The 20,421-nt window shown below is 43.0% G+C and overlaps 1 protein-coding gene across 2 annotated transcripts in view; it reads left to right on the top strand.

The window, feature by feature from the left end:
- Positions 1-20,421, top strand: part of LOC147023170 (uncharacterized) — a 45,923-nt gene that overhangs the window by 11,839 nt on the left and 13,663 nt on the right. The window contains exons 3-7 of one of the 2 annotated variants that reach the window (XM_085888334.1): positions 11,356-11,484; positions 17,080-17,190; positions 17,720-17,842; positions 18,864-18,915; positions 19,303-19,331. In XM_085888334.1, the coding sequence (XP_085744460.1) occupies positions 11,356-11,484; positions 17,080-17,190; positions 17,720-17,842; positions 18,864-18,915; positions 19,303-19,331 (444 nt within the window). Of the gene's footprint in view, positions 1-11,355; positions 11,485-17,079; positions 17,192-17,719; positions 17,843-18,863; positions 18,916-19,302; positions 19,332-20,421 lie in introns of both variants that reach the window. The other variant, XM_085888335.1, reaches the window with a different exon arrangement.

The following is a 20,421-nucleotide window of genomic DNA, read 5'->3' as shown; positions in this document are numbered from 1 at the left end:
CGAATTGTAGCGAGATCATGGTGGGTGGTTACACCTACTACTGTTCTGGTCACACTGGTGGTTACCCTGCCCAAGGAGCTGCTGTAGCTGTGTCCAATAAGCTGACTCCCATGATAATTGAGGTAACACCGGTCAGCGAGCGTGTTATGAGAGTGAGTATTCGTCACTTTTTGGTTGTCATTTTACTGGTCTCTATATATGCTCCAATTGAGGCAAGTGATCTCACTCTGGAGGCATTCTCTACTATGCTCAAATCCATCTAACCCTAATAGCATGATATTTCAAAAATATATTGGGCCTGGTATGGTCTATTGGATCAGGCATTACATGGTGGAAGTATGCGCTCTACCGAGTGCCCTTATAGTTCAACTTGTATTTATACCTCCCATGGTTTTCGTCATCTTTCCCGATGTGAACATTGCCCATCACCAGCTGTCTATATCGTCAAAATGCACTCTGTCGACACGTCATGAATACAGAATGCGCAACAAAAGTGAGGACAAAAAGAAACGCTTTATTCATGAATTTGTGAGTCATTTTAGACATTTATGCATGAAAAAAATAATGAAGTACACAATGACATTTGCTTAAATTTGACAATCGTATTTCTAACCAAGATGGCCGGCTGTCTCACGAACTACCGAAGGAGCAAGTATACATGACATTTATTTTTTATTATTTTGCTTTAGTGGAAAATAAACCTGGAAGGTAAGTCCATGAAGCAAACAGATATATTTTTCTGAGCCCATCCAAAAAATGCTTTGTTGTCCAATCAGAGGACGGGAAAAATTTGCATACGCACGAGGTCTCCGTATTTCTCTCCATTCGTCACCTGTGCGTGACACGATCTCTACTTGCATGTGGCAGCTAACTACTGAGGAACTAACTTCGCTCAACGGTGCATCATTGCACACGCTCTCTGTCATAAGTCATGGTCTCCTGTGGGGTTTAATGGTACATTCTGGTCTCATGCGATCCAGCTAGCCAATGAAGTTGCACTAAACCAATATGTATGGGATTGGTGACATCGCATGCTCACTTGTACTTTTACAAGTGGAGAATCCCATCTATTGCCACAAGCTTTATATCTGTCAAGCTGTGCAGTCTATTCGTACACATCCAGTTGCTGGGCAAAATTGTTACACTGCACTGATCGATGTGCTTGATAAGCAGAACTTTCACATGTCAGGGCTGAGCTGGTTGTGCGTTTCATCAGAATGATTTTCTCTCATTATTTGTTGTACAGTTTTACAACAGCTAAATGTAAAGATAGCCATTCCAATTTTAGTGGCCACATGGCCCACCTTGGTAATATTGTTAGGCAGTCCACTGGTGCTTTTATTGGCCATTGGCTCCCAAACCAAAGCTTATTTCAAACCGAGGGGGCGGTGGCTGCTGGGGATGGCGATGGTAAAGTGAGGGGTTATAAAATATCAGATTATCATCATAATGTAACAAGCAGTGTTGCTTGTGTTGAACAGGTTGACACTTGTAACATACCTGACAGTTTTCCAGACATGGCTAGATAGTGCAAACCGTTATGACGATGCAGAAGATCATTATCTTTTGAAAGTAATTTCTCCTTTTTCACAGCTTCAAAACTGAACAATGTATTCTTAACCTTTTCAATGAAAACAACAGCAAGAAAAATGTTGCTGGGTCATTCCATGTCAAATCAGCCCAAAAAAATGAAATTCTGCTGTGACCCCCTCAGATTTTCCTGAAAAAATTCTAAAAGCTACCTTAACATATATGAGGAAGGTTTGCCAAGTTATAGCCCAAAATTCCAAGTAGTGTCCGAGATATGGCCCTACAAGCACCCTTGGGGTGTTTCAATTCTGGCAGTCGCAAGTTGCAGATTTGTATCTGAAGCATTTTTGGAGGGCTCTAAATTCCAGAGTTTTACAAACAAAGTTCTGAAAATTCACACAAATGGTGTCTATTAGTGAGGCTTTCAGAATCTGACATCAAAAATGTTCTACTTAAAATACTTTTTTAAGATAAGTACTCTCAAAAGTAGTGATTTGTAACATGCAGTCAAAATAATTTGAGTTTTCAAATTGCTGCAAACAGTCAGTTTATTCATCATGAAGAATTTTGTTGCCCGATTTACATAATCTAGTGACTGGATCATTTACACAAGAAAACTGAAACCTTTTGGAGCAAAATCTTGGGGTGCTATAGGTGTCTGAACTTTGCTCCAGACTCAACGACACTGAAATTTACCCCGGTTTTACCCCAAGCGTTCACCATGTTGACAGTTACACAGCTCTTAAATTTTTGTAACTTAAAGACACATACATAGGAGTCATTCCACCTCATATCACCGGAGGCCTCCCAGTTGACCCCTGCAGATTTACTTTAAACTTTCATGAAATAGTTCCCAGGTATCAAAATGAAGCTGCATAAAATTTTAGGTCCATATATGCGGTCAACTCCGAGATATTGATGGTTGAAAATGTGGTTGTGTCCCTATTTTTATGGCCGTTGCGAGCATCACAAAATGAACGGCTACTTTTAAACTCCCACAACTTTTTAAATATTAATGCTCGAGCCTTGAAATTTTCAGAGATTATTCTTCTATAACTGCTCTGTAAGAAACAAAAAACGGAGTATACCTCTAATTTTTATGACCTGATCAGTTGAAATCCAGGAAAAAATGTTGTTTTTTCCTGTATGGTAGTAGTATTCAAATACATGTTTACTTTTCTTAATCAGTCATATATATAATAGTCATGATCCCTCAAAAATTGAAAATTTTCATTTTTCCCGAAATTCAGGTGAGGATTGCAAATATATGACAAGGTATACCACTTCAAATTGTTCACCATTGGAAAGAGCATATAGAAGTTCACAAAAGTATCAAATATCAAAGTGGTATAATGTTTCTATCAATATTTTAAAAATATTTGAATAAATGATGTTCTGCCAGTGCTGTGCGCGTTGTGTGTGCTATATAATGAACAGTCCTTTTACATGTAGTACATATGTGTGGTACATGTATATACGATGTACATACATATCTGCTATTAGGATACCATGAACACAATACTTTGAAATTGGAATTTGTAATTCTTTGTTTCTCATTTGTAAATAGCAAGAGCTAAACTCATCTGGCTGGGGCTAAAAATAAAACTCAGGAATAGTGGCTGATCTGCTGATGTCAGCAATGTATATTGTTGCAGTGTCGGCCATGAGCCGACCGCTCTGACGGAGCAGCAAGTCGAGTCGGCCCGACCGATCGCCCAGAATATAGATCGCCGCCCGAATAACTCCGAGGCCGATGGGTCCTTGTGCAAGAACCGAAATACGCCAATGGGCAGACCACGTGGGGTATGGTCGATTGCCAATCTTCAATTTACCAAAATACCCACGTGATCCAACTACCGGAGTATTCCACCCTCGACGGAACTCGTACGGAACAAGTCGCTTAAGCGAGCATGTCCCATGCGCGATTCCGAGCGGCTTAATCGCCGGGAACCGTCGGTCCGAATGTCCCCCTTTTACAGCAAACCAACGGCTTTCTAACTCCCAACACACAAAATGCTCAGTCAATGAAAGAATCGACGCGACGAGCTGAAAACATTTAACAATTTGGGTATTTATTAATAATAATGGGGAACTAGGGAAGCACCTAAGAGCAGAACTATACCGGCTATACGAAATGCAATGCAATCATTTACAGCACACAAAGCACTAAACAGTTTCCTACTTATTGGACGGGCCCACGGACACACGTACGCACACACACACACACCCAAGAAATGGTGGCTGATGCCTTTAATAACGGACTCCAGCTCGGAGGACAGATGAGCTGAAACGCAGAACCTATCTCGAACCTCTCCACCTCATGTGGTCTTCAAGCTGTTCGGACCCGGGCTCCAGTGAGAGCGAGCTGGGTCCAACCGCCGTGAGCCGCGATCCTTCCCCAGCTCCAGCGAATCCTCTCGCGCTTCCGAACACGTGCTGGTGAGACGAGGCGCCGATCCTTCCCGTCGATGCGTCGCTATCTCGAAGAACCACCTCCAAGATGAGGCCGATGAGTCGCACCAAGCCGGGAACCAAGCGGAGAACAAAGAACAAAGAACCAAGAAGAGCCAGCCGAGCAACCAGCTCAACTCTCTTCCGATGAACAAAGCCTCTCACAACACGAGCCAAGAACTCCGAGCCGAGCAACCAGCTCAACTCTCTTCCGATGATCAAAGCCTCTCTCTCAACACGAACCAAGAACTCTGAGCCGAGCAACCAGCTCAACTCTCTTCCGATGAACAAAGCCTCTCACAACACGAACCAAGAACTCCGAGCCGAGCAACCAGCTCAACTCTCTTCCGATGAACAAAGCCTCTCTCAACACGAACCAAGAAGAGCCCAAAAAGCGAACTGAGCCAAGCAGACCCCGAAGGTCTTCTGAAAAGCCAAGCCGAAGCAAAAAGCTCTCCAAAAAGCCTCCACCTCGCCAAGCAGAACCGAAGCTCACTGAACAAAAGTCTCAACCCTCGCCAAGCAGAACCCAAAGGCCTGCTAAAAGCCAAGCCGAAGCAAAAAGCCTTCAAAAAGCCTCCTCCCTAACCCAAGCCAAGCAGAACCCGAAGGCCTACTGAAAGCCAGCCCGAACAAAGCAGAGGATCTCTTTATTCTTATCGGCCCCCTCCCCCACTCCCGGCGTGACTCATGCCCTCGTGCTCCATCCCCCGCTCAACCACGGGTGGTAGGGAGTTGTTGACGTCATGAATCACGGGACGGGAGGGTTCTTCTTCCTCTTCTCAGAAGAGGGGGAGGGGCATCTCCATTGTGTTATGATTGCTCCCTAACAATTAAATTGAATCGCAGCACACTTAATCGATTTCTGTCCATTAAACAATGGAAGGTGAGCTGTCTAGGGAACAAGCACTTATCGACATAACTAACTAAAGGAACCTGTATGTTTTGTGCGATCGAATTCCCAAATTCGTAACAAAAAAGTTACATTCAAGGGAGGACATTTGTTTGGTTCCTTTGGTCCATGTGATGAAAGTTATTGATGCTCCCCAAACGTCGACTGGGAGGCAGTACAAGCTCGCACCTGACTTGGAAAAGCAGATCAAGGACCTATTCAAATCATTTACGTGAAATGTTTTATTCCATTGTTATTGCAGTATGTGATATATTTTTGTACTCGCCGAAACCCCGTCACAGATGGATTCCATTCATTCAACCACCCTCACCAGCTCACCCACACTCGAGGGACATGGACTGGACAGGGCGTGCTTGCCCCCGTCTACTCATCCCCGCCCCTGCCCCATTCCCCCCCGCCTTCAGTTTGCTTACCCCCGCCCAAAAATTTAATTACCCCGGCCCCGCCACTGCCTCTTCACTCCCTGCCCCCCGTCTCTTGATTCCCCGCCCCACTTGCCCCCGTCCCCTGTCCACCCCCTCACACTCAACCCCGCCTAATTCACCCCAGCCCCCACCCACTCATCCCCTGCCCCATTTCCCCCCGTCTCCCGCTTTCAATTTGCTTACCCTCGCCCAAAAATTTGCTTACCTTTCCCCCCGCCTCTTCACTCCCTGCCTCCGTCTCTTCATCCCCCGCCCCCACTTCTTCACTCCTCGCCCCCGTCTCAACGAAAAGTGTTTATTCTGCTTCAGAGTTGAAAGTTGACTATTGCCACTATGTGCGATGCACTCTTACAGGTACGAAGTTTCTTCAGTCCAGGTCACAGTACCGAGAAAAACGTGACGTGACCGCTAGGAGGAGCACAAAATTGGTCCTTCAGTATTAATATATAGAAGATACAATGTTTCTTGTTGCATTTTTTTTTGTGTCACATTCACATTCTGAGGTAGTCAGCATGTGCAGAAGAGGGTTTTACATTGCAGACGCTATTTTCGAGGAGTGCAATTACACCTCTCAGCGGTAACGGTCTGTCGACGACAGACGTAATGACATCAGCAAATGACCGATGATGTCATGACGTCCTGACGCCTCTCAGCAGTGAAGTCACACGTCGCCATGTAAAACGAAAAGTGTTTATTCTGCTTCAGAGTTGAAAGTTGACTATTGCTACTACTATGTGTGATGCAGTCTTACAGGTCCGAAGTTTCTTTCAGTCCAGGTCACAGTACCGAGAAAAACGTGACGCGACCGCTAGGAGGAGCACAAAATTGGTCCTTCAGTATTAATATATAGATTATTAATTTGAATCATAGAACTAATCATTCATGATTACCATGGTGCCCACACCATGCACACACTTCATGTATTCACGACTGTGTTGACAAGTTTTAAAAAAAATAGAAAATATATATATTTTTAAAATATACCACTTTGATATTTGACACTTTTGTCAACTTGAATATGCTCTTTCTAATGGTGAACAATTTGAAGTGGTATACCTTGTCATATATTTTCCATCCTCACCTGAATTTCGGGAAAAAATGAAAATTTTCAATTTTTGAGGGATCATGACTGTATTACATATGACTGATTAAGAAAAGTAAACATGTATTTGAATACTACTACCATACAGTTATTACATGAAAAAATTTCAAGCTTCTGGGATGGGTCAATAAAAATATATGGGGTCTCAAAGTTGGGTTTTCATACAAAACCAACATTTTTTTTTTTCTTCTGGATTTCAACTGATCAGGTCATAAAATTTAAGAGAGGTATACTCAGTTTTATGTTTGTTTCTTCCAGAGCAGTTGCAGAAGAATAATCTCTGAAAATTTCAAGGCTCGAGCATTAATATTGAAAAAGTTGAGGGAGTTTAAAAGTAGCCGTTCATTTTGTGATGCTCGCAACGACCATTAAAATAGGGCCAAAACCACATTTTCAACCCTCAATATCTCGGAGTTGACCGCATCTATGGACCTAAAATTTTACGCAGCTTCATTTTGATACCTGGGAACTATTTTATGAAAGTTTAAAGTAAATCTGAGGGGGTCAACTGGGAACATTTTCTTAAATTTGGTGATTTCAGATGGAATGACTCGTAGGCAAACTGGTAGAAAATTCAAGAGTTGTTCTCAATCCCTTCTATTTTTAAACGAATTTTTTTTTTAAATTCATCAATTCCTAATGATTCTGCATTCCCAAAAGATACTTTTTTAAAAATAAAATTTTTACTAACAAACATTAGAAAAAATAAAGATATTGTAAGGCAGTATGACTTCAGTGAAATCTAACAATATATTGTAACGAATCTTGCCGCCCGCCTTGTGTGTGAACAGCCGCTTCAGCCAATGGCAGCCGTCTCGCCCACCAGACGGACAATTCAGTCGCGACTTTCCGGAACAATGCCGAAAACCAGTCACGGGTGTGCTCCAAGCGCACACCATGGCCTAGTCAACACTCTACCCGTGCGCGACAGGGTCAATCGCCGAATTATCGATATACCTAAGTATTCGCGCGGGCAGACTACCGAGAGACCGTACCTCAACGAAGGCCTGCTTGGACACGAACCGCTTAAGCGGTTCGTTCCGTTCTGGGATAACCGAGCGGTGTATTATCGCCAGGCCTCGTTGGACCCAATTATTTTATCGGCTATTAAAAAGCCCGCTATTATTCCGAAGGCAAGATAGCAGTTCAATGGGGAAAGAGGACACAAAAAACGGGTTCACATTCAAACAAGCACATTTATTATTTTACACACGTATACAATCAAGCAATAGAATTGGCGGGAAGGGACAAGACACGAGCAAGACAAAGCACTACAACCATCTATTATTTATCATTCACAAGCACTTGTACGGTTCTATTTATTGGACTCGGTGCCACAACATTCATTCAAAGAAACAAGGAAAGACCCCCTCAAAGACAAGGGGGTCAGACTGGACCAGTAGGCCTTTATAACGTGGAGCCGTGTAGACCGCAGAGGCTCCGCGAGACCGTTGCAGGTTCCCTCCACCCTCGTGGTGACTTCCTTGGGCGACCCTCGATCGTCCTTCTCCAGCGACCCACCGACTGCGGGGACTCTGGACTCTAGGCTCCAGCGCGGCTACCCACAACTCCGCACTCCGATACGAGCCCAGATCTCCACTGACTGGCTGACTGACTCCACCGACTCACTTTGACCCAGGCAGAGAGCGACCACTACCTCCAGACTTCCAGACCCACAGCCCCACACACACGACCTCTCGTTCCGCGTGCCCTTTTATCTCGACGGCTCATCGCCCCTCCCTTCGCGGCACGCGGGGGAGGAAAATTCCAGGAGAGATCGGCCCGGCTCTTTTGTTTTAAGAACTGCCTCCCCGCGTCTCTTCCGCACGTGCTTTTTGTTGGGGGGGGGAGGGGTGAGGCCGTCGTCCGTTCTCTCCCGATGAATGTCAAGCTTCTCGCAACCCTGCTGAGGTGGCATCGTGGTGGTGGTGTGGTTGGCATTTTGTGGTGGTAGTGAGGGTGGTGATGGTGAAGGTTGCTGTTTGTTGTCTGTGGGGATGTTGGCGGTTGATGAGAAGGTGGTTGTGGCGATCGTAGTTGTTGTGGTTGGTGGCGCTTTGTGGTGCTAGTGATGGCGGTTGGTCCAAAATAACGATAGTAAAAGAAAAACGGCTAACTCAAAGATCACAGCCCGGGTGACACGAATAAATCCCATTAAACAACGGTGGGGAAATCTAACTGAACACCCACTTATCGGCATAACTGAACTAAGGACCTCCATGGTGTTCTGCGAATTTCCACAGCCGTAACAATATAAATCGGTTTAGTAAAGCTTAAAGAAGTGTAACAAAATCATTTCCAAAGTTAAGCATGAAGCACAACTCTATCTTATTTAGGCTTTAACCGAATACACAGCCCTGTAGTAACTGCCAATGCTCATTGTTACATTTTATTATAGCCTGACAATTATAAAACTCACCACTGTTCACTTTGTACAATGGATCCAAGTACATTTGTCCAAACAATTTGAGATGAAATTATGGAAAAAAAAAAAAAGTTGAATCAGATATTGTAACTTCATTTACAAATGGATGTAGACTTTCGTACAATGACACTAAGTATATAAACAATTTGATATGCAAATGAATATTTATAATGGTGATTATTATGATCACATTATGTGTCTTAATTTGTAGTTGAGATTGGCGGCGGCCTTAAACTAAAATATCCTTTTTAAAAAAATGTGAGCCAAGTTAATGTAACCACATACTTGTTCTGACCAAAAAACACAACAATTTGATCATTGTGGTGCTAACCTATGAATGTTTGGCATGGCTTCCACTTCAAAAGCACACCTATTGCTTTTATTCTACATCTTTCATTGAACATGTTTTTTTTTAAATAGTAGGCCTTTTTAAAAATCGTTTCAAAATAGAAGGGATTGAGAACAACTCTTGAATTTTCTACCACAGTTTGCCTATGTATGTGTCTTTTAGTGACAAAAATTTAAAAGAGCTGTGTAACTGTCAACATGGTGAACACTTGGGGTAAAACCCGGGCTAAATTTCAGTGTCATTTAGTCTGGAGCAAAGTTCAGACACCTCCAGCACCCAAGATTTTGCTCCAAAAGGTTTCAGTTTTCTTGTGTGAATGATCCAGTCACTAGATTATGTAAATCGGGCAACAAAATTCTTCATGATGAATAAACTGACTGTTGGCAGCAATTTGAAAACTCCAATTTTTTTGACTGCATGTTACAAATCACTACTTTTGAGAGTACTTATCTTAAAAACTATTTTAAGTAGAACATTTTTGATGTCAGATTCCGAAAGCCTCACTAATCGGCACCATTTTTGTGAATTTTTAGAACTGTGTGTAAAACTCTGGAATTTAGTGCCCTCCAAAAATGCTTCAGATACCAATCTGAAACTCGTGACTGCCAGAATTGGAACACCCCGAGGGTGTTTGTAGGGCCATATCTCAGACACTACTTGGAATTTTGAGCTATAACTTGGCAAACCTTCCTCATATATGTTAAGGGAGCTTTAAAAATTTTTACAGAAAAATCTGAGGGGGTCAATCTGAGGGCTGAAATGACACGGAATGAGCGTGCTTCTCTATTTTGTTCTGTTGTTGTAAATGAAAAGGGAATTAATTAATAAAAATGAAATGTTGGTTTTGGGTTCTGCCATGGTGTCAATGAGGTTGCTCTGTTTTGTTAACATGATGAGGAAATATTGACCAGAGGAAATATTGACCAGAAGATCACATTGCGCATTGAGTTTAACACGTCCACACTTTTCCTTTTATAACATGAGAATCTAACCTTGTGGAGCAGAACGTGCTGTCAAACTGTCTGATGGACTATCGGGGAAAATATTTCCTTGATTTAACTTCACGGAGTATAGTGGGGCAGATAACAGCAATTTTTGAGAGGAATCGTGCAAATGATGATACAAGCATCAAATACGTTCCAAGTCTGCCATGCAGTTTTCTTCCCTTTACCGCGGAAGGCAGACACGACGTCACATACAGTGAACGCATGGAAGTATGGGATCCCTCTAGCTTTCTCAGGCCCTATTACAGAAACTACCTCATGGACTGGAATCCATCATGCCTTGGCTCCTTGGCCAAAGGCAATCCACATGTTCTCAAGACCTAGTTCCTGTAAGGAGGGCAGTACAGATATTGCTATGACTAGTACGTCCGTGTCATAAGCCTTAATGATAATGGACTTGCTACCATCTGTCGTTGCATCCCTGGCGTGTACAAATATTTGAGTGTCAACTTCTTCATGACAACATGGAGACACAGCATCCAGTGACTTCCTTGTGTTGCTAATGGCATCTTCTCCTTTTGTGACAATGACTGTGCTTGTCGTCTGTACTTCACACATCTTTTCCGCAAGGAAGTGAAACAGCTCAGTCTTGTTGCTGTCATCTCAAAGAAAGCTTCTCCAGTTACTTGGGGTCTTACTGGTTCCTGTCACTCTTCTTATGATTCCTTGCCCTCTTTTCGACCTTGCCTCGGACTTCAGACTTGACTTCTTGTACACATCAAACACTACGTCCACCCTCTCGTACCTGGCACCATCGGATTCCACCTTTGGGATGATGTCTTATTTAGCATAGTCATCAAATATCTTTGAAGTGCGTGGAGGTAGGGCATTGATAAGTGCTGAGCAATCAATGATGACTGCATCCCCCCTTGGTTTTCTGTCTGGGATGTTCACTTGCGCTTCAAGAATTTCAGCCAGCTGTGACTTCAAATTTTTTTTGAATTTTTCAAAATTTGGATTTTCAAATGGCCAATCGGGCAGATTTGATCAGAAAGCCCTGCAGAACAGAAATTCCAAATTTGATGCTTGTATCATAATTTGCACGATTTTCCTACTATCTACTACACTCGTAACAAAAGGTGTGTTTAGACTGGATTTTGATCTGACTATTATGAAACGAGTGATAAATTGCTAATGTGTGAATATTTCACAACAGGGACATATCTCGAAGGACCTTGTACAGAAAATATGGATCATTCAGTCTGTTCCTCCTGTGAAGAGGACACGTTCCTGAGCAAGCCAAATAAAAGGAAGGAATGCCAGCGCTGTTCTCAATGCGACAATAGTAAGTCCTGACATTGTTTGCATGCCCAGGGTGAATTTTGGTGATGTTACTTTTTACAATTTTTTTTGAAACAAATATGGGGTTGAATATATATATATATATATATATATATATATATATATATATATTTTTTTTTTTTTTTTTCCCCATACCACATTAAACATTGTGAGTTAGTTGTTGATTCTGACTGTCTCATTCTCTATTGTTGATTTTGTTTTCAATGCCTTCATCTTCGCTCTTTTTTAAGCTTAACTCCAATGTTATTTTGCTGGTGAAGCTTAAACTTGAAGCATAAGCAGCACTGTCCATGACTATTGTATGCGTGAACGTGTAAAAATTCATATGGCCATTGTACATTCCCCCTTTTTGGTGGGGGTCTGTGGTGATTACCTGTGGAGCTCTTTCTGCATTGAGGAATCCTTTTTTAGGTCATCTCTACCGAGATGACCTCATAAAGCTGGACCAAATGTCCGTCCGTCCGTCAACAATTTTTCTTTCCGATCTTGATGAAACTTAGTATGTGGGTAGAGGTCGATGAGTGTTGCACAACGATATAACTTTTGTCCGGGTTCAAGGTCACGAGGTCACGTAAATTATAAAAATCGCCATTTTCAAAACCGATCTAGTCTGCCATTCTACAAGATATTCGGCAACTGTTTATTGATTATGATAGTAAAAAATATTATCTTGTATCTAACGGACAGATTTTTGAATTTCCGTCCCGTTTGGCCGCCACGTAACCTGGAAGATGGTCAAAAACACCTCCCGGTACAAAGAAAACTTTTTACTTCCGATCTTGATGGAATTTGGTATGTGGGTAGAGGTCGATGAGTGATGCCCAACGACATATTTTTTTCCCGGATTCGAGGTCAGGGTCAAGGTCACGATGTCACGAAAGTTGTGAAAGTCGCCATTTTCAAAAACTATCTAGTCTGTCATTTTAGGAGATATCTGGTAATGGTTCATCGATTATGAGAGTAAAAAAACATTATAGAGATGACCGTCACCCCCACACGGGGGTAATTTTATTGTATTCAATATCGAAGCTCGTGGGAGACTGACGTCAGGTCAGGTCAGGTATGGGAGCATGCGCCAGAGCAGTGTGTCGCTGTGTCCACTTTCCGCCGGTACTCCAGGGGCCTCCGTCTGGCCATCCCCCAGGCAGATGCCTGGCCCATCCCCATTCCTTGAGATGCTGATGAACCTGCTGCAACCACGAGACACATGGTCGGCCCATTGGCCTCCTCCACTCAGGAGACTCCCTTGCTGAGAGAATCTGGTGAGCAGGATCAGCGTCAGGAAAACGAGCCACATGTCCATGCAGCCGCAGCTGATGCTCATGGACTATGCAGGTAACAAATCTCATTTGAGTCTCTCAGTAACCGCTCGTTGGACACAAAGTCCGACCAGCGATAGCCACTGATTCTCCGAAGAGACCTGGTCCCAAAGGAATTAAGTCTCCATCTCAGATCCTTGGTCAGAGTCCAAGTCTCGCATCCATAGAGCAAGAGTGGAAGCACCAAGGACTTTCGTCCTCCCGCACAGGTACCAGCAGCGCCACACCCCATGATCCAGTGAATCCATGACATAAAGCCTGACTTCTCTGGACGCTGGTGCTCAAGCAGATGGTGACGAACCCCATCAAGAATTATCCGAGCAAAGACCTTGCCCGGCACTGAGAGCAGCGTCACCCCTCGGTAGTTGTTGCAGTCTTGGCAATCACCCTTCCCTTTCCAGAGAGGGACAACAAGGCCCCTCTTCCAGTCAGTTGGGATGATGCTTATGTTCCAGGCAGAGCACAGAACTGCATGCAACGACACGAGTGCAGCATTTCCACCAGCCTTGAGAAGTTCAGCATGGATGCCACAGATCCCTGGAGCTTTACCCCATTTCAACCGGTTCACCGCAGCCTGTGTTTCCACAAGCGAAGGTGGACCACAATTGATTGGAGGGTCAGCAACAGTGATTGTAACACCCCTGATGTCCAACTCGACAGCTGGTGCTCAACCTGGTACAACCGGCCCAGCAGGCCTTCACTTCGGACTCCTCTGTCAAGAGCCAACCACCCTCTGCTCTAACTGCAGTACACCGAGGGATGGGCTTGGATGAACGCAATGCGTGAATTCCCCTGTAAGCAGGACGAAAATCACTTGACCACAGGTGATGCTCTACCTCCTCACAGATTCCTCGCACATAGGCCTCCTTGTCCACCCTTAGCGCACGTACCATTTAACGCATCAGCTCCCTGAACAGCTCAGCTCTACCATTCAGCATGGCCCTGCGACTGGTCAATGGTATCTAGTTTTCCTTGAGAGACAAAATGCTTCTTTGCGCTATGGTGAGTTCCGAGACATCCACTGGCAACAACAAGGACGGTGGTCTTGAAGGCACTCCACTACTCTTCAGGACCTCCCAAAGCATCCAGACCCCCCAAATCTCTACTCGGCCTTTTTGCAAACTCCTCAGCTACCCTCTCATCCTTGAGCTTGCCAACATCCAGCCTAGGCTGGGATGGTACAATTCTCCTGGATTTAAGGTGCAACTTCAGAGTTGCTACAACAAGCCGGTGGTGAGTACTGAGGAACTAAGCACTCCGGTAGACCCTGCAGTTTTGGATCATCCTCCAGCGACCATCAACGAGGATATGGTCAATCTCCTTTGCCACACCGCCAGCGTTGGAATGCCAAGTCCAGCGATGAGCATGTGGGCGCTGAAACCATGAACCGGCCACCCTAAGTCCATGACTTCTTGCAAAGTCAATGGACTTGGTGCTCTTCTGGTTCATAGTTCCTGACCCATGGGGACCAACACATGTCTCATAACCATCCCTATCAGTTCCAATCGTTGCATTGAAATACCCCAAGACTAGAAGTGTATCTCGTCTGGGGCACTGATCAACCACAGACTCGAGCGTGACGTTCTCCAGGCTAAGTTCTTCTTATGCCATCATTCTCTTTAATATTAGCCATAAACAAGTGTTTCGTCATGCATTGGTCGTTGAAATTTACTTGCAATCATTCTTTTGCGGCCTCCTGCCATGCTGTATCGAACGATTTCATTCCTTCTGTTTTATTTATATATATATATATATATATATATATATATATATATATATATATATATATATATATATATATATATATATATATATATATATATATATATATATATATATATATATATATATATATATATATATATATGTATGTACTTACTTATCACAATAATAAGATTTTTACATTTCAAATATTAAGTACGCTTTTTAATTGTTTTTCAACTGAAAAAGCATAAATTGCATATTTTAACATCAGTGTACTCATTTGATTCACCACGCGCGCTGTATTGAAGGATTTCACTTGTTTTTTTTTTGTATTTCTTCTTCTTTTTTTCTTCCTGCCTATTGAACTTTTACATTCTCTTCAATATCATTCCTGCCTCCAAGTCTTAAAGACATGTTCACCACCATCTTGGATCACCTCACATCCAGAACCATAATCTTTTCTACCTTTGTTAACTACGACCTCACATCCTCCTTCTTCCAAATTTCCAATTTTGACTTTTGAGCGTTTGCCTTTGTATTCATCTTTTCCACCCTGTGCATCCTCCCCGACCCCTCAATCCTCCCCACTTGTGCAGATCTCCCTCTATTTTGTCCTTCCTTCAACCCTGCTGTTGGTGTTTCTCTCTCTTTCTCTATTTATATTTCTCTTTCTCTCTCTCTCTCTCTCTCTCTGGCTGTCTGTCTGTCTCTCTCTCCCCCTGTTGCTTTTGTCTGATCTGTTCACTGTGCTAGCTCTTCCATGAGCCTTGACCTTGTGTACAAAAAAAAATACACGTAATCAATTGGCCTGTGTGAACGGCCAGATTCAGTGGTGTTGAGGTTTCTTCCTCACAAGAGCCAGAGCCAACGTGCTTTGATGAGAGCATGGTCAGATGAACCAAGAAAGGCAAAGCAACAACAGGGTAGTTTGGATGGAAAGTTGGTCATTATTATTTCCTTTTTTAACACATGACTAACATTGTAGTGGAGATGGAAAGATGGTTATTGGTTGGAGAATTTTTCTCCTGTGAACTCTTTCCAGTTTTGTTTTTCCTCCACCACCGAAGGTACTTGGTGGTTATGTTTTCTCCCCTCTCTCTTTGTCTCGTGTCTGTCTGTGAGCAGGATATCGCAAAAAATTATGGACTTCATTCAAATGTAACTTGGTGGACAGGTTGGGTGTCTGTCAAGGACAAATTGATTTGATTTTTGTGAAGATCCAGATGCGATAATTTTTTAAGTGATTCTTTACTATTGAGAGATGGAGCCAAAAACTATATATAGCACGATATCTCAAAACGTCGTGGACGAAACTTGGCGGACATGTTAGGGATGTGACGAACACCAAGTGATTTGATTTTGGTGAAGATCCGGATCTGTATTCTGGAATTTTTAAGTGATTCTTCACCATTGCGAGATCGGGCTCAAAAATGATATATAGCACGGTATCTCAAGTGGTGGACAGATTCGGATGAAACTTGGTGGACAGGTTGAGTGTGTCACAAGGACAAATTGATTAGATTTTGGTGAAGATCCAGATCCACATCTGGATCCGAGAATTATTTAATTTCCAAAGTGATTCTTCACCATTGATAGGGCCAAAAACGATATAGTACTGTCTCGCATGATATTTCAAAAATGTATTGGGCCGAATATGTTCTCTTGGATCAGGCATTGCGTGGCGGAGGTATGCGCTCTATCGAGTGCCCTTATCGTTTTATTGTGTGAATTTGAATCCCCTTTTTTATCGTTACATTCAAAATATTAAATTAAATTACCATGTTTTCTTGTGTGGATTTCCTTGAGTAGTAATGCTGCGCTATTATTAAACTTTTTTTTTTTTTAAAGCAAATGTTGTCGGCACTGTGGGCTATCAGGATGGCCAAGAGGTACGTACACTTGCCTCAAAGCTGTGTAGCCTGGGTTTCAATCTCGGGGTCTCGGCTAAGCTATAAACTGTCACCAGGTGTTTCACCGGCAGGGTGATTCATCAATGTGTGTGCCGTCCCTCGGATGTGCATTAAATTGGGCATCCCAGCATTAGTTGGTGGACGTTAAAGATCCCATGATGTCCTTCACCATCGCCAGTAAGCCATAAAGTAAGTGAGCAATCGCCAGCATCATGGCTAACAATATTCAAATTCCTGTCCTAACCTTGCGCTCCCCTTTTCCTGTTCAAGCAGATTAGTAGTAGTAGTCGAAGTAGTTAGTAGTTGTGTCTGGTACAGACAAACTTCAACACATTTAAACATGTCAATCACCTTTTTGTTAATCAATTTGGGGTTGGGTTGATAGTGATAATCCGAGTTCATTAACCATAGAACAAATCCTTCATAGAGCCTCATGCTGCTGCCATAGCATTTATAAACCAGGAAGGGTGTCATTTAGGCATGGTAGTCAGTCCAACACTTAACCGATATACAGGAGATTGTAGTGGGCCCAAGGTACTGTCCTCACAGTTGTCTTTGTGAAAACAATACTGTGGGATGCTTAATGTTCACAAGCATATTTGGATATAAAGCATAACATAAACAAAATTTTGCATTGTGGAACAGGCACCGAGATCGAGGTCGATCGTTGCCTCCCGGATCAAGACAGAACATGTAAATGTCGTGAGGGCTTTGAGAAACCTGCAGGTCTTCACTGGTGCAGGGATACAAGAAACGGTTTGTTCTGAGCTTTCTCTTTCACGTCCCGTGTTTCAATCGTATTCTTTCTCTTGATTGGCAAACAAAACATCTTATCATAACTTCACAATTACTGAGTCTTTGAAACCTTGGAAATTTATATTTTGCAAGATCTTCCCCTTCCCTCACTTTGTTTTCTGAATAATCCTGAGATTTTGTCCCCATAATCATCATTTTCGAGTCTTTCCGAAAGTGCAAATTGGTGTTGCCCTCAGTTACAAGTCGTACACATTCTCTTGCTGTCCCTCGTGCGATTGGTGCTGAATTTAAGAGCCACACGTGTGTAGTCTCTCTTTAGTGAATTTGAAAAGTCTATCTTGAGAGATCTTTTTCCAAGTGCCATGTGACAGCATAGCAAGATACAGTATCTACTTCAAAGTTTACTTGTGTAGGGGCCTTGACTTGAAGAATGGAACATTCATTGATGAAGACTTCATCTGTACACATTGTGCTCGCCGCCGTCTTCCCATAACTTGGTGTTGGGTTCAAAGGCTTATTGTCTTTGCAGGAAACGGTGGAAACGGTGGCAACGGTGACAAGGAGTATGGCAATAAAAAATTATGGTGGTCGTTTATTTCTCTTCTCTTGATTCCACTGGGACTACTGGCGTATAGTTGCATCGAACATCGCAGTAAGTTTATTTCACGTGTGAAAGATGTTGGACATCCTTTCATTTAGAAAATGGTCTGGGTACATTTACATGGGCATTTTTAATATCGATTTCAACTTCAGGTTGACTGTTAAAGTTTTTGTAAATCGTCACTTTTCTCGTTTTATAAAACACATTATTATGCTAAGAAACCCTGCAGGATATGGAGGATAGAGTGGAACTTGAAATGATGCTGAAGGAAGTGGGTTGATGTAACAGAGCAACACAACCTGATTTAAAATTCTTGCGGTTAAGTGCTATATTCACCATGAAAGATTCACCACAGCCTAACCACGAACAAGTGTTCGTGCTCCGATATGCCTGTTCGTGTGTGGTCACGAGATCTATTAAACACACTCGCCAAACCTTGATTTAGGTTGACCTCGCTGATGTGTTGCTGAGCTAATTTCACATTCACTGCACGCTTGTCTGCCACCATGTTTTTCGATGAGGGATGATTGGCTATCCAAAAGACGTACTCGTTTTACCACTCGAGGATTGGTTGATCAAGCAAATGTAATTTAAAATTGCTGTTAACACTTGTTGAACTGGTTGAAGGCTTGATTCTTTCTTCATTGACCGGTGTGGGTTCGATTCCCATGGCCGGTCATTCTCACCAACCCACACCTTGGTAATTGTTCCAAAAAAACCCTTCAGCATGAGTTGACAGAGGCTCTTGTCCTGCAGTGGATTTGAACAGCTGATAAGGAAGTCGAGAACATAAATATTTTTGAGAGAAAATGGATGGGAAGCCGAGTTAGAAATGACTTAATGTGGTGAATTGATGTGAGAGAAGAATTTTGAAGATTAGAAAAGAGGGGTCCAAGTTTGGGAGTAAATTGAATTCCCTGGGTTTGTAGGTGTCACTTCAGGGGAAAAAAAAAAACACCTCTTCATTTTTATACAATGAATACAGGCCATCATTTGTCTGTCTTGCTGTGTTGTCATTAACATTGTCAGAGTTTATTGATGTCCTTCTCTTTTGATGGCTGTCTGAATATAGAACGGAGGAAAGCACTTGAGATGTCTGAGGCACCTGAAGCTGGTCCCCTGATGTAAACAAACTTTTTCTCATGTCCCCCACTTCTAAAGTATACGTGTGTTTGTGCGCGTGTATATTGATGGCTCCCGGCCGTCTGCTTTGTACAGGGAAAGTGAACCTAATGAGCTTAAACCTGAATGATGAAATAGAGTTCAGGAGATGATGCATTGTGGGGCTCTATTATGATTAACCGATGTTTGGCTTGTCTCTGATTGAGGAATAGTGGTTGTTAATAAATGTTTGTTTTGCACAGCCACAGACGCCGGTTGATATGTTCCACAGTGTTGTGATAAAAGTTAACTTTTCCTGGAGATTCTGCAACACTCGCCTCGGATGTTTTTCCTTTTTCTCAATTGTCTTCATCCATTTTATTAATTTATTATTCTTCCTTGTGTTGCAGACCGAATGGAATGGAAATGAAAACAAAGTGTAAGTCGGTTCGGTTTTCTAAATTTGAGGGCCATCTTGATGGTTGGTTATAACTAATGCCCCATCCGTGTGGAGCCATGGTTTCAGTTGTAAAAGCAAATTACTGAGTGGGGCTTCTCTCGCGTTTAATTACTTTGCTCGGTTTTCATGTGCTTTTTTTGTCTTTGTCGTCTGTCCCCACCCCCCCTAATTCTGTTTGGCAAACATGTTGCTGCAAACCAAGTTTTGGTAATTACCCGATTTTCTTTTTTTGGGGGCCACGGATGGATGATTTACTACCAGATAATAGTCTCATGAATGAAGAAAGGTTTATTTAGTTACAAGGGGGAAGGAAAGCAAACTGTTGCATAATCTAGACAGTTACGGACTAACACTTGGTTAATATCGTTACGGGTTTCCATACTGGGGGTGCACGAAGGGTTTCTCAGACTCTCTGCTTGACCTTCCACACTGAAGCTGCAAGCCACGGATAGCTCCATGGCCTGAAGGGTTGCTTGGCAACCAGACGCTGGTTGGGGCAACTCGGTCAAACAGGCTCCTCACGTCCAATGTCATGTTACCTTTTGGTGACCGAGTTACCTCAAGTGGGAACCGCACTCTCAACGTCCCACCCCTATTTACTTACGGGCAATGGTGGGACCTTCTTTCCACCCCTTCCCCTGCTTCCTCCCACCTTCTCCAAAATGGTCATTCAGTAAGCTATTCAGAATGTATGCCTGATGTTGGCTTAATGGTTAGGGTGGGGGCTTGCGATTCTAGGATCCTGAGTTCAAATTCTGCTCGGCTGTTGAATACCAGGTGGGGTTGACTCTGCATGTCATCCTTCCAAGGTCAGCAAATTGAGTACCACCTTGCTGTTATCCTGTATCAGAATAGCGACCCATCCAGGATTGTGCCCACTAGCCCAGGAGACTGCTTAGGCAGCACCAACACTCTGCACAGAGTATTATCTCAATGGATGGATGGATTCAGAATGTGACAAGAGATAGCTTCAACCTCGGGCCAGAGACGTTAGTCCAAGTGTCATGCCACAGAAGACAACTGCATTATGTTCTATGAAGGGAGCGGCTTTGACTCGATTCCGAACCTC

Source organism: Eptatretus burgeri, chromosome 7 (genome assembly GCF_056783735.1).
Source record: "Eptatretus burgeri isolate ZD-2024b chromosome 7, Ebu_testis_v1, whole genome shotgun sequence".
In the NCBI taxonomy this organism is placed as follows: domain Eukaryota; kingdom Metazoa; phylum Chordata; class Myxini; order Myxiniformes; family Myxinidae; genus Eptatretus; species Eptatretus burgeri.
This window is presented reverse-complemented; position numbering and strand designations above follow the sequence as displayed.